This window comes from Citrus clementina, unplaced genomic scaffold (assembly GCF_000493195.1).
Source record: "Citrus clementina cultivar Clemenules unplaced genomic scaffold, Citrus_clementina_v1.0 scaffold_7, whole genome shotgun sequence".
Lineage (NCBI taxonomy): Eukaryota > Viridiplantae > Streptophyta > Magnoliopsida > Sapindales > Rutaceae > Citrus > Citrus x clementina.
The window spans coordinates 4510473-4524540 of NW_006262075.1; the positions used below are offsets into that span (position 1 = coordinate 4510473).

The 14068-nt window shown below is 32.9% G+C and overlaps 1 protein-coding gene across 1 annotated transcript; it reads left to right on the forward strand.

The window, feature by feature from the left end:
- Positions 1–2633: 2633 nt before the first annotated feature.
- On the forward strand, positions 2634–4333 carry LOC18036922 (homeobox-leucine zipper protein HAT22). Its single transcript, XM_006426097.2, has 3 exons — positions 2634–3479; positions 3574–3653; positions 3834–4333. Exons 1-3 carry the CDS (start codon positions 2961–2963, stop codon positions 4114–4116), a joined length of 882 nt encoding a protein of 293 aa, XP_006426160.1. The 5' UTR covers positions 2634–2960; the 3' UTR covers positions 4117–4333.
- The last annotated feature ends 9735 nt before the right edge of the window (positions 4334–14068 follow it).

Genomic DNA, 14068 nt, shown 5'->3' on the forward strand with positions numbered 1-14068 from the left:
ACCTGTCTCACACTCCTCGCCTCCATTCCTATCTCTTGCCACCTGTCCAATTCCCTATTCTTAATCTACAGCCTCTGTAGTAGATACCAGATAGACTGTCCCTTGCTCTATCTACTCTACTGTCGTTTTGTTGTGACGTTTTTCAAATTAAATAATAAAAAGGGGAGAGAGAGATAAGGTGCAGATTGATTGGTGATGACCTGAAAACCACTAATTAAAATTATTTGGTCCCTTTATTGTACGGACGAGATTTGGAGATTGATTAATCTGATGGCAAATTACTTTAATACGTAATGATTCCCAATCATCTGTTAGAAAGTGAAAGTTGGAGAGGACACCACAACAACAACAACAACAAAAAAAAAAACATATACATACACATACATATATATATATATATATATATATATATATATATTGATTTTCTCCACTGTGTCAAAGTCAATGTCTATCTATTTAGCCCCAACAAATAATTAATGGTTATTATGCCATTTTCTTTTGACATTCAGCCACTCACAGACAGCAGATTTGGATAATTCCTTTTTTAACGCCCAACCCATTACACTTGTTCTTTGCTTTATGATCTATATATATATATATATGGGGAGCCTCTAAGTTACATTTAATGTAACATACATAACTCATCTCAATCACATAAATTGCGGGTCCCATAACGTGTATAACTGTAATAACGTGTCATAGTTACATTCAGTCATTTGATGCACTTGAATTATTAAATTTTTTGAAAAATCAAGTTTTCGATTTTCCTCAACCGTACGTACATATTATTTGAAATCTTGAATGGTGCAGATAATTTGCCAGGGAAAGTTCCGGCTCGGGTCAACATTTATCGATCATATAAAATTGGGTACCTAATTATTTTCCAATAAGCACACCGTGTTGCAGATTTCTTCCTGCCTGCAATTTCTTTGTGGTTACGCTCGTTTGTTTATTTAATTATGAGGAAGAAAAGGGCAAAAGTTTAGAATTGAAGAAACATGTAGCGTCGTTATATTTTCTGTACCGGCAATGATGTTGTCCAGAGAAATGGAATAGGTGGAGAGGCATTAAAAGCCAAGCCAAATTAGGCCCAAGTCGTAAATCATGCTTCTCACGAAGCTTAAAACAAGTCGTGATTGGCGTTCCCTTCGGCCTATCAATCACTGGCGCGTCACGGCGCATATGTACCAAGTGCACATAAGCCAAAATTAAAACCAATATTGCTGGTGTATTAAGACTTCTCAATTTCTAATTATGTAGAAATTAAAATATTAAAAAATAATGTTTGATTAAATCTCGTGGAAACAGGTGCGCCACACTTTTCTGATAAAATAATTAATGGGTTGGGCAGGGGACCATCGAGGGATCGATCGATGGTATGCTGTAAGTGTACGTACATGAATACAAAGAAAGGAAAATAAATGTAGAAGCTCGTGTAATTTGTTGATTTTATTTTATTTGGTGTTTATCATGTTTTATGGGTGACCTAACTTCTCATCAAACATTGCCGACAAAGCATTATTGGAAGTGCTTACACAATGTGTGTGTGCGTGTGTGCGTATAGAGTAACTAGTGGGTCCCATTAATACTCCACATCAACTTTCTAGTTAAGCAAAGATGAGGATTCTTGCTGATGAATCATATTCTGGCAGCACCATTATAATCTCTTTGAAACTCCAATGGTGGCTTCTACCTACTTTCCTGTTTCTCTCCCCTTCTTTAATTTTTCTTTCCCATGAAACAAACAAAAATTAAAGAAAGCCACTACTCATGCATCGTGCATCATGCATCATGCATCATGCATCATCATCTATCATAAATGAAAACCCCTAGATAGTGCACATCCCTATCTAATCCTCACATCCATAATAAGCAAGAAAAAAAACTACCCACCATCCTCAATTAATAAAAAGAATATGCAATTGCAATATTGGTAAGCAAGGTGACATGATAACCCATCTCTAGCCACTTAAAACCAAGGCATGGAGTGGGAGACAGTTCATGTGGTCTGTCGTAAAGGGAACTTAATTGTTAATATTCAATGATGCCTTTCTAATAAATAAAAAAAATTTTCGATAACCCTTTTAATGATCATCACGTTCGCATAGTACACATGCCCAACTTTTAACCAAAATTATCAATATAGGCAAATCTTTGAGCGCATATTGCAAAAAACATGGGTTAGCTATTTATTAATGTTTCGAGAAAGAGTGACCAAAGAATAAATTAAAGATGATAAATTATAGGCGAATATTTCTAATAGGAAAAGAATATTGAGAAATCAAAACTATCACTGGCGCCTACTGGAACAAGTCACAAGAGCGAGATAAACAAAGCAAAAGTTGGCCAATAATTGAATATATATTTAGTGTGAGACACGAAAAGTAGAACTGTATGTATACAGAAAAAAGCAATTTTAAAGGTAAAAAAAATGTAAGTGGTAACAGTTAATCTTGGTACGTTAACGGGTGGCCAAGAGCTGACGAATCATGCTCTTGATGTGTTTCCCCACTCCCATGTGAACTGTAGTAGAATTCTAGTGAGAGAGAGAGAGAGAGAGAGAGAGAGTTGCTTTTGCTTTTTTTTTTATAATATTTTTCTTGATTAATTTGTTGTGATGATGAGGATAAAATAGTAGTGGGGTTCAATTGGTCAACCTTTGCAAGAGAGAAAAGGGGCTTTCTTAAATCATAATTTCACACTCCCAGATTCGTTTCTCTACTCAATTCATTCCTTTGATTTATAATCATAGCCACCCACCCACCAAAAAGAAAAAAGAAAAAAAAAACAAAAAACAAAAAAGTCTTACTCATTCTCTCTTCTTAATAAAGAGGCCCGTTTGCTCCCCCATTTCTCTCAAACTAAACTCTCCAAATTTCCTCTCTTTTTTTCTTTATTTTTCTCTCCTTCGCTTCAGAAGTCCCGAGTGTTTCTCAAGACTCTCGAATCTCATATCTTAAATGGGTTTTGATGATGGGTGTAACACGGGCCTCGTGCTAGGGTTAGGTTTCGCATCAGCCATAGAAACTACTCCAACAAATAAGGCGAACAATATAAATATTGTCAACCACCAGCAGCTGCAGCTGCCTAAGGGTACATGTTTTGAGCCATCGCTTAGTCTGGGCCTTCCTGGTGAGATTTACCCTGAGGCTGCTACTGCTACTACCAAAAAGAATAGTAATAGTATTGATGTGAACAAAGGTTATGAGGAATCCGCAGCAGCAGGCGTCGCCGAATATCAAATACTAAATCGTCAGGCTTCTCCTCACAGTGCTGTTTCTAATTCCTTCTCTAGCGGTAGAGTCGTCAAGAGGGAGAGAGACCTTAGCAGTGAAGAGATAGAGGTTGAAAAAGTTATTTCCTCAAGAGCCAGTGATGAAGATGAAGACGGTGTTAATGCCAGAAAGAAACTTAGGCTCACCAAAGAACAATCTGCTCTTCTTGAGGAAAGCTTCAAACAGCATAGCACTCTCAATCCGGTAATTATCTCTCTCTCTCTCTATTGATGGTTTTATTATGGTTTAATATTAATCTTCTTTTTTTTTTTATTAATAAATTGTGATGTTTCAACAGAAGCAAAAGCAAGCTTTGGCAAGGCAACTAAACCTACGGCCAAGACAAGTTGAAGTATGGTTCCAGAATAGGAGAGCCAGGTAATTATATTTATTATCCAAACGGCCCACAAGAATTATTCATCTCAAAAGTACTTGTACCTGCAATAACCGTGAACATAATAGATGATACGTTATATATATATATATATATATATATATATTTGATTCTTAATTCTAACTAATGATGATTTATTATTCTAAATTTTTCACTTTTTACAGGACAAAGCTCAAGCAAACAGAAGTGGACTGTGAATTCTTGAAGAAATGCTGTGAAACACTAACTGATGAAAACAGAAGGCTGCATAAGGAGCTACAAGAACTCAAAGCTCTGAAGCTAGCTCAGCCTCTTTACATGCATATGCCGGCAGCTACCCTGACGATGTGCCCTTCTTGTGAACGGATCGGCGGCGGCATCGCCGATGGAAACTCGAAGGGCCCGTTTCCCATGGGTACTAAGCCTCACTGCTATAGTCCCTTCACCAATCCTTCAGCAGCTTGTTGATTGAGTTGTTAGATAGGATTAGGAAAAGAAAATCAGATTAAATTAAATTATAAAAATTATATGGAACACTCCAACAAACCCCGCTATTTTTTTTGGGTCAGGGCTTGTAGTGATCAGAGATATTAGTGTGATTAATTAAACTGTAGAAATTATTACTAGATGCTACAGATTATATATAGTTTTATGTTAATTGCTAATTAATCTCCTTTTAAAATCATCTTCTTCTTCTTTTTTTTTTTTATATGTTTGTAAATTGTGAAACAAATCAAGTTATATCTATGAAAGCAGTTTTAACTATGTTTCATTTAATTTATTTTCCGTCTTCATTCTTTCTTTTTGTGACTTTATCGTACTTTGTTTTTTTTTAAAATAAAAAAAAAAAAATAGAAATAGAAATATCCTTTTAATCATCTTTATCCCCTCAAAAGTATGGTGTTTGTTTTGTATATCGGATGATTGGATTTGTATGGACAGCGAAAATAGCATGCACATGCGTTGTCTAAAGATAACGTTGTACCGGTTTGTTTCTTCGATCTTCAATACTGGGACAGCCTTATTAGTTTTTCTTGCATGACATATGGATGGAATCCGTATAGTTGTTGTAGCTTTGTTGCATAAAGCATGTGACCACCTCAACACAAATGAGAAAACGGGTGGTCTTAAATTTGACTTTCAAAATCAAAAGTTAAAGATCTGCCAAGTTTTTTCGTGCGTTCAACTCAACTTCTAGATATGGCCCTAAAATTATTTAATAGATAACCAGGTGCGCATAAACATATGCATACAAGTCCATTCACTATTATTGACTCCTAGTTATTCAATCCGTCTACTCAAATTAAAAAAAAAAAAAAAGATCAACCCTCTGTTGCTTTGAACTGCCAAAAATGTTTTGATGAACAACTGATGTGTGCAGCTGTTGAGTAATCATATAATATAAAATCAAAATCAGAGGGAAAGTCCTGGAAACTTTCTATATAATGAAAACAGTTAAAAATAAGTAAATGCTGAAGAATTAAAAATGGGTTGATGATAAATCAGGTGGAGGTTGATTGAGGGAGAAAAGGGCGTGGGGGAAAGGAGGTTACCTCACGTGTATTGCCTTTTAGTTCAGTTGTTTATTGAAAAGAGAGGTTAGAAAGAAAGAAAGAAAGAGTCAAGAAGCGTGTAGACAAAGAAATTAAAGAGTGGATTATTATTATTCCCCCCCAAAAAAAAAAAAAAGAAAAAGAAAACTAAAATGAAGGTGGTCACGTGATGCGCCCAGTGTTTACTCTTTTGGGGGAACTGGTGGGTCAAGTCCACGTGATGGGCCAATGGCATTTCGGGTCCCTTTTACTTTCTCAAAATTTCATCATGGTCATAGGGATGACATTTCTGATTGAAAAATTCCAAAGACAATTCAGAAAGCTAGATATTCTACGCAATAATGGAACGTATCTTAGGTTGGATAATCATTCATCAACTCCAACGGACGGTCCAGATTGATGAGGATTTCTGAAAGCAACACATCACACTGATCATGAATCATGAACCATAGTCCTCGTCATAATTTGATGCCCTGAAAGTATGGTGTGGAGTGTGGACCAATAAATGATGAGATATGCTTTCCATTGAAAAGGCGAACTTTCCGGGAAACTACTCAACCTGAATAATATTTTTATTTTTATTTTTTTTATTTTTTTATTTTTTTCATCATCGCTTCCATCATCACGTTTACCATCAGCATCATCCTTATGAACTCTTCAACCTCCTTTCAGCTTTTAATTTAAATTAATAATGACAACCCAATTGCATTTTCTTTCTTCATTTGGTGTCAAAGAGGCGACTTTTGAATTAGGGAAATAAAAAAGTAGTGGTGGTGGTGGGAGGAGGAGAATTCAGATTATCAAATTGTTTCTTATAATTAATTCATTAGGGATGAAAATAGGGAAAATGTTGGTTGAGGAAAGGTGATTTCCAATCTTAATCTGCCCTTTTTGATGATTACAGAGTTGGTTTACGTGTGCACCCACGTAATTATGTTCTTAAAAAAAGAAAAAAAAAGAAAGACGTGCCTTCTGTTGGCTAAATTGTCGGCCTGCTCCGTTTTGTTTTTATACCAAATAAGATTGGATGTGCTATTATGCATCAGATTGCCTATTATTTATTATTATTGCTCTTTGTTTGTCTTCATCATTGAAGTTTTGATATTGAAAGCTACCGAAACTTAAAGAGCCGATACTTCAATTTTACTGCCAAAAGATACTATTACGAGCATGAAGGGAGCACATAAAAATTACGTGTATTATTTATGGTGAGTGAAAACAATTAATTTTTATTATTTTCATACATATTACACGGCTGAAACCAAACTAGTCCCCCCGGAGAAAAGGTCTCAATCAAGATAAATTTTGTGATAATTTAATTGATTGTATCCGACGGTTAACACAATTTGCCTAAATAACGATTTAATTAGTGCTTGATGAAAGATCCAAAAAACACCTTCAATAATTCTGAGTATATAATTGACAAGCAACACAAAAGATATAATTATACTCGATTGTGCTGTTAAATTGGATTTTGTTCTTTCTTCTTGAGAATCCTCACAAATTAGGCACTTCAACACTTTTGTCAGTACTTGTTTTATTAATTTTATTAATTTAAATTTTAAATTTGTCTTAGTCAAGTGAGAAAATAACTAAAAGGTTCATTCTCAATCATTTTGGCCTGTATTTGTAGACCCAAAAAAATAAAATTGGTACAAAATTTGATTTCAGATCTAAATCTCCAATATCCATTCTTTTATTTCATTTTATTCCGTTAGATTTATTAACCATTTTTGTTCGTGTTCAAGCTTTTGGCACATGATTCCATTAGTAATCAAATGATGTTTATTACAACCATTCTGGATTGGATCAATGATCTCTTCAAGACTTAGATATTGGCTGTCATGTGATGTGTTATCATTTCTCGAACTCGGATCCAGAGTAATGTGAAATGTTTCATCACGTGTTTTCGTTATATTTTTGAACACGCTGCATGGTGTAAGTGGCTAAATAGTTTGGCGCTTACACTTGATATCAAAACATTTGAATTTCAATTCATATTCTAATCATACTTGTCACTTATCTATTAAATAAATAACCCATTTGAAAATTAATAAAGTTGCTATTCTATTATCCAACAAAGTGAATACCACATTAATTAAGTTATAAATTGAAATCCAAACATTAGGATTCCTAGAATCATTCTCTACCTAAGTGGATTTGCTTTGCTATTCGAAATGAACTGATATTTAATACAATTCGCCTAAAAGATCGAAGCACTGGGCGATTTTAAATTTAATTTTTTGTAGGGTGGGCTTTATTCCCTTAGTTTTCTACACTTTTGTCTTTTAATTTAATTTTCAGATTACGTAAATATATATTTAAAAAAAAATGAATAAGGGGATGATGAGGTATCATCTCCAATTGTTGATTGAATCACTTTCAAGTTTTTGAATGATTTGTCTCCCCCCCCCCCCCCCCCCCCAAAAAGGAGTATAATATAACCAAAAGCAAGCAATAACAAAATGCATGAAAACGCTATAATTTTATCGGAAAGTAATTCTCATAGAATTACTTGTACAAAGCACACATATTGAGCGGCACCAATTGTGGCTTGTTTTGTTCACAAACTCGTGCTTAGACCAATTACAGAACGTCACGTAGTCAATTATGAAATAATTGTATTTAGTTGGACAAATTGCTTGAACAAAAAGGTCATTCACCTAATTAATTAGGTTGTTAATCACGCTTGTGGACTTGGTATCAGCTCATGTACAATAAATTAAAAAAATAAAAATAAAAAAGTCTGTTGTTAGGTGCGATTAAATCAGTCAATAAACTAGACTTTGGGCAATTTCTAATAGGAAAGCTGACCTCTAACGACTATTCGAAGAATATTTTTTCTAGAGTACATTCTTATTTTAATAAAATGTAAATAATATTAATAGATAAAAAAATATAATTTTTATATATTTTTAGTAATATCAATTTAATAAAATAAAAATATCTTCGATAGAATAAAAGTCATCCAAAGAAATCATTTGAAAGAATATAATAAAATAATTAAGAGCACAGTAGATTTCTATTTATGCACAATACTTTGGCACAAAATGTCAAAAGCAATTATGGAAATGCCCATTTCCGCTTCAACAGTCACCGTCATACTGAGATCAGATCATTGTAGATTTGAGTAATTAAAGCAGAAGATATGCATAGCATGTGCCTTTGTTGCCTTTGTTTGGGACATAATATTGTTCATGATTGACTTCGTCTAGTCATTCAAGGACGTAGTCATTAGCTCGTCGGCAAATACACTGTGGCTTCAACTTAGGTAGGTATTTCTATCTGAAGCTTCCGTACCCTAAAATTTCTAGTCAAATTTAAATAAATTTAGGGGTGGTTGATTTGCATTATTGCCCAAAGCTTTTAGACACCTATGATGTTAAATAAGGGTTATTTTTATTCGCGGTCTGGTTTCTTTTATAAGCAATTTTAATAAAATGACTTCCATGAATTCTTCTTTCTGAAAGTACTACTTACATCGTTCCAATCGTCAAATTATGGCCACGATTTCCCTTTGATTGTCGCTTGGGGTAAGAAAGAGAACCAACAGACTAATTGAGGTGTCAACCTGTTTTTAGTTTTTTTTTTTCAATCATACAACAAGCACATAATGTCACGACATGTGTGCATTTATTTTGTAAACCATCATGCAAGTGGTTGCCATCAGTTTATAAAAAAAAAAAAATTGAAACTAATCAGTTTAACTAATAAATTTTTTTTATGATTATAAAAAAAAATTGGAATTCGAGCAAGTGCGGGCCAACAACGGCCATTGCCTCATATACATGCATATGAATTGGCCAATCATAGTAATTTTAATACCTTAATATTTGCTTTCTCCCTCTAGACTTGACCATGAAAGATATATATCTGCGATCCCCACCCCATCCTCACTCTATTTGAAATTTTAATACACGGAGGAGTAATCTCATCATATTCAATTGGAATGACATCATGCTGCTGGCTAAGAGAAGGCAAAATGACATTATTGTCACCAAAAACAGCCCCTTGAAAATCATGATTTGGTCCATTTCGGACCGCGAAATAGTTTAAATTTCCCTTGACTGCAACCGACACAAATTAACACTCGAGCATCCAACAACTTGAACAAGTTTCTTTGAGGAAAAAAGGACCACACGCGCTTGACGAATGATGATTGTCCACAAACCAGAGATGTTTGGAACGGAAGGAAGTTTCACGATGTTTTGTCAGCTTTAGAGTTTAGACAATGACTATTTCACGGTTCGTCAGACATTTTCAGGCGGTGTTTTAACAGACAACTCAAGGTTTGACCCACAGCATTAATTACTTATGGCTTCATTATGTATGCTATTAAATATACCGGGAACTTATTTTTCATTGTACGAGGCTTCCTGAGATAAACACTTACTTTTAACTTTTACCATTCCGATTCGGAACACTTGCGAGCGGGGGCCGATTAGTAAGTACAACTCTACAGTGATGGCAGTGGAAGCAGTGGAGGCCCATTTATCCCTACAATTGGTGGAGCCGAGCATTAAAATTGAGACTGGAGCTTTTATTTTTAACGCCAACATCCTTGTCACGCCCCTTTTAAATGTTATTTTCTAAAATATGCTTTTAGTTGAATTGATAAAATACAAATTTATATATATATCAAAGTTAACCATCTTCTCATAAAATAACTATCTTCTCATAAAATTTTATTCCAAAAAATCTTTATTTTTAAATTACATATAAATCTTAAAATCTTGAATTTAGTATATCTTTTTTCTTATTATTATATATAATTTTTTTATCTTCATAACTCTAAACTTTGATAGTTTTCTTTAAAAAAATAATTAAAATATTAAATATAAATTAAATAATGAAATGGGGTGGCTATTAAAAGTTTATTAAACAAATGATCTATCTAAGTGTTTAATTGAATTTCTATTCAAAATAATAAATAATATAATTTATTTAAGGTTATTTAAATAATTTCAATTAAAAAAAGGAGTTTTATGAGGAATTGTAAAGTGTCAAGAGGCCTATTCTAAAGTTGAAGTTATTAGCTGGGCTCTGGGTCTGGCTCATTAGTTGTTATGACATTCATAGGGATGGCAATGGGCACCGCCCGCAGCGGGTTTGCCATTACCAAACCCAAACCCGCACAAAATTTGAATTACCAAACCCACCCGCAACCCGCAGCGGGTTTTAATTTTTTTAAAAAAACCCACCCGCAGCGGGTTTTAACAATTACCAAACCCGCAATGGTATCCGGCGGATTTTTTGCGGGTTTCCGTATTTAAAATCACAAATGTTTAATATATAAATTTATAATAATAACCTCAAATTTTATATAACATACTCAATTTTATATTTAAACAATGTAAATGAAAAATTAAAATTTCCACATCAATTCAACACAAATTCTCAAATTTAAGTATAAATTATACAAATCCATTTAAAAAACACAAACTAGTATCTAAAAATAATAATTACATTTCATATTATCATTTAAAACAAGCTCCAAGAGAAGATATTCATTTCATTCACCACCATAAGCACACATCCAACACAATGCCTATAATAATAATTAAGATTAATATTTTCAAACACTAATTCGAAGGGAAATGCCTTTAATTTTCTTTAGGTTATGACTTTAGAATAAGAGATGGGTCACATACACACATATACAACTTTGAGTCTTTAGCTATTTGGTAATTTGATTAATGACATTATTTTCTTTATACATTTTTATATTAAAATTAAATTAAAAATATTTGGAAAAAATATTGCGGGTTTGGTGGATATCCATGCGGGTATCCACCGGGTATAAGGTTAATACCAAACCCACCCGCATCCATGTGCGGGTTTTAATTTATAATACTAAACCCGCCCGCAACGGATAAAATTACCCGCAACGGGCGGATTTTGGCGGGTGGGTTTGGGCGGGTTTGCGGGTTTGCGGGTACAATTGCCATCCCTAGACATTCATTCCTTGCATTATGAGATAGAGATCAGATTAACAAATGACTTTACAACTTTGTTAATAACCAATGCCACCTAAAATATAGGGATACTATTTGTAAGGGTGATGCTATTATTTTTTCTATGACATTAATATCGTAATAAATGTATATTTTTAGATTTTAATTTGATCAACCGTGTAAAATATATGTATAAATAAAAAGATATAAATTCTTTAGAAATATTATACTAGTTAAGTTAAGAAACTGATTAAAAAGATTATTAATAATTTTTAAAAAAGAATTATAATAGATTACAACTTCCCTCTTTTGGTGTTGAACTCATAAGTATCTCTATTTAATTTGAATTCATCAACTTAATTTCAAGATTATCTATTACTTACTAAATAACTTATTATTTATCCATTTAATTAAAGTAATAGTAGAGATTAAAATATTTAAATCCAAGTATCTAAAAATAACCCCATAAAAATTATACCACACCATTGAAAAATCCTACTTGTAAAATGAAGGACTTCTCTTAAGTTTTAATGAACCATGTTTTACAAGTGATAACAAGGACGGCACCAACACAAAGACAAAAAAGCAAAGCACATATCAGGGTTGACTTTAGAGTATCTAGGGCCTTAGGCGAATTTATTTTATGAGGCCTCTTTTTATTCAGTAACTTCAATACTCAAATAAACGTAAAGAAACTCAAAATTCATTTCATCTTTAATTCCTGAATTTCAACAAATAATCAAGAAGATCCACAAAAAAAAAAAAAAATTGAACACAAAACCTAAAATTTACTTCCTTTAGAACTTTTACAAAAATAAACAAACAAATAAATGAGAACAACACTATTTTCAAATAAAGTATTTAGAATGGTAACACATAGAAAGTTAATATGATGAATTGATAATCAGATAATGGATATGAAATTTGTATTTCAAGAAACCAATTTTTACTTTTTTGAATGAACTAATACATGTAAAAATTTTCTTTGCAACAAATAGAGCAAGAAATTTTTTTCATCTATGATTTTTTAGATTATAAGGTTCTTAATAGAAATTAAAAGAAATACTCAAAGTTAAAGATTCTAATGTTAAATAATTAAGCTTTTTTAAGAAATTGAAAAGGTAAAAATTTTATTTATTTTTCTTGGGAAAACTAATAATGATTGAATCAATGGCTATACAATATTATTAATTATATCTATTTAACAATAAGATTACCAAATATATATATTTTTTTATAAAAAAAATAATTCTTAATTATAAGATAATCATTAATTAGAGAGATGTATAATAAGCTTTACTACCATACATACATATATATATATATATATATATATATATATATATATATATATATTTTAAAAAAACTCTTATTAATTAGAGAATTATTAATGAAATACTCAAAAAATAATTTCTTTCTAAAATTTGAGGTATGAGGCGACCGTCTTATTCTTCTATATTTAAAACCACCGACGGCACATTTTGAAAATTCCATTCGTCTTTTTTTTTTAGTGGAAACCCATTTTGTCTAGGGCAGAAGTTTATGAGTTTGTTTCATTTATAAATCAACAAAACCAACACGCTGCTCGGGTTTCATCTGTTGTCCATAAAGACGTAGCAATACCCGTAGCCTAGAGATTGGTGATACCGTTGGAGGCTCAGGCAAGTATCATTTGATTATTAACTAGCCTCAGAATATATGATCATTAATTCACTATAATATATGTTATGTGCGAATGTGCCCATTGATCGACCACTTTCTCGCCAGTAAGATTAATAACTAAGCTAATACCAGATTATATATATATACACTCTGTCCAATAAACTTGTAGACAAAACACATACCAGACGTCAAGAAGCAAGACGATTCCTGTCTCTGTACTTAAACAGGAGGTTTTTCTTCTGCATGTTATTCGCCTGCTAATTTATACAAAACTCTCTCTCTATATATGCATCTACCTACTCTTCTTAACTACTTTCCGTTGTGCACCGGGCTTCTCTCTCTTTATTATATAGTTCCATCCCAGCTCTCTTGGCAATGCTCATGATTTGCTGGTAGCATTTTTGTTGATATCAGAATTAAGTTTTTTGCTTGCATGTTTCACCAAGTAGCTAGCTAGCCACGGTGGCAAGAATTTCAAGCCAGGTGTTTTAATTGCTTGGTCAGCTGGGGTCGTTTCTTCTCTGCCACTCGTCTTACTGCGAGGCATTAATATGGAATTTGAAGGGTTTCAGTAAATTAAGGTTTAACAAGTGATTCAAGTGAGTAGTCGAGTTGGTAAATATGGGTGGAGTGCTAGCTGTACTACTAATGATTCTACTTATTATTTTTGCAAACTTTGGAGCTGTTCTTGCTGGTGCTACGAGGGTTTCTAATTTTTCTCAGTTTGATTCTTCTTGCAACACTTCTTGTAATACCCCTTTGGAAGACAAGAGAGGTATTCCTACAGGAGCCAATCCTCTGCACAACAGGTAGAATATCAGATTGATTAATTAAGAAACACTTGCTTCAGTTTTAATTAAGATCTTTTTTTTTTTTTTTATAATTTCAATGGAAGGCATATGATCATTTTGTATTCAGTATACAAAGATTAAAGATGATCCTTTTTCTAATTTATTAATTAATTAAGGTTCTCTGACATCTTCTTGCATGTGTTGTCCCCCTGGTTTGTTATCATCTTATGAAATTCTCGCATGCCCGATTTTCTTCTATTAAATTATATATTAAAGTTTTTCAATGATGAAATTAATCGTCATCATGTGCCGGCATGCATGTATTGGTTGATGTCACGTTTTGCAAGTATGCTGAATAAAATTTTATTTTCGAATTCGGATAACACGCGTGGTGATTTGTCAATTATAAAATATTGTGCATGAGATAAGCCCTCTGCAGTCTGCAGTCTGCAGTCGAGTT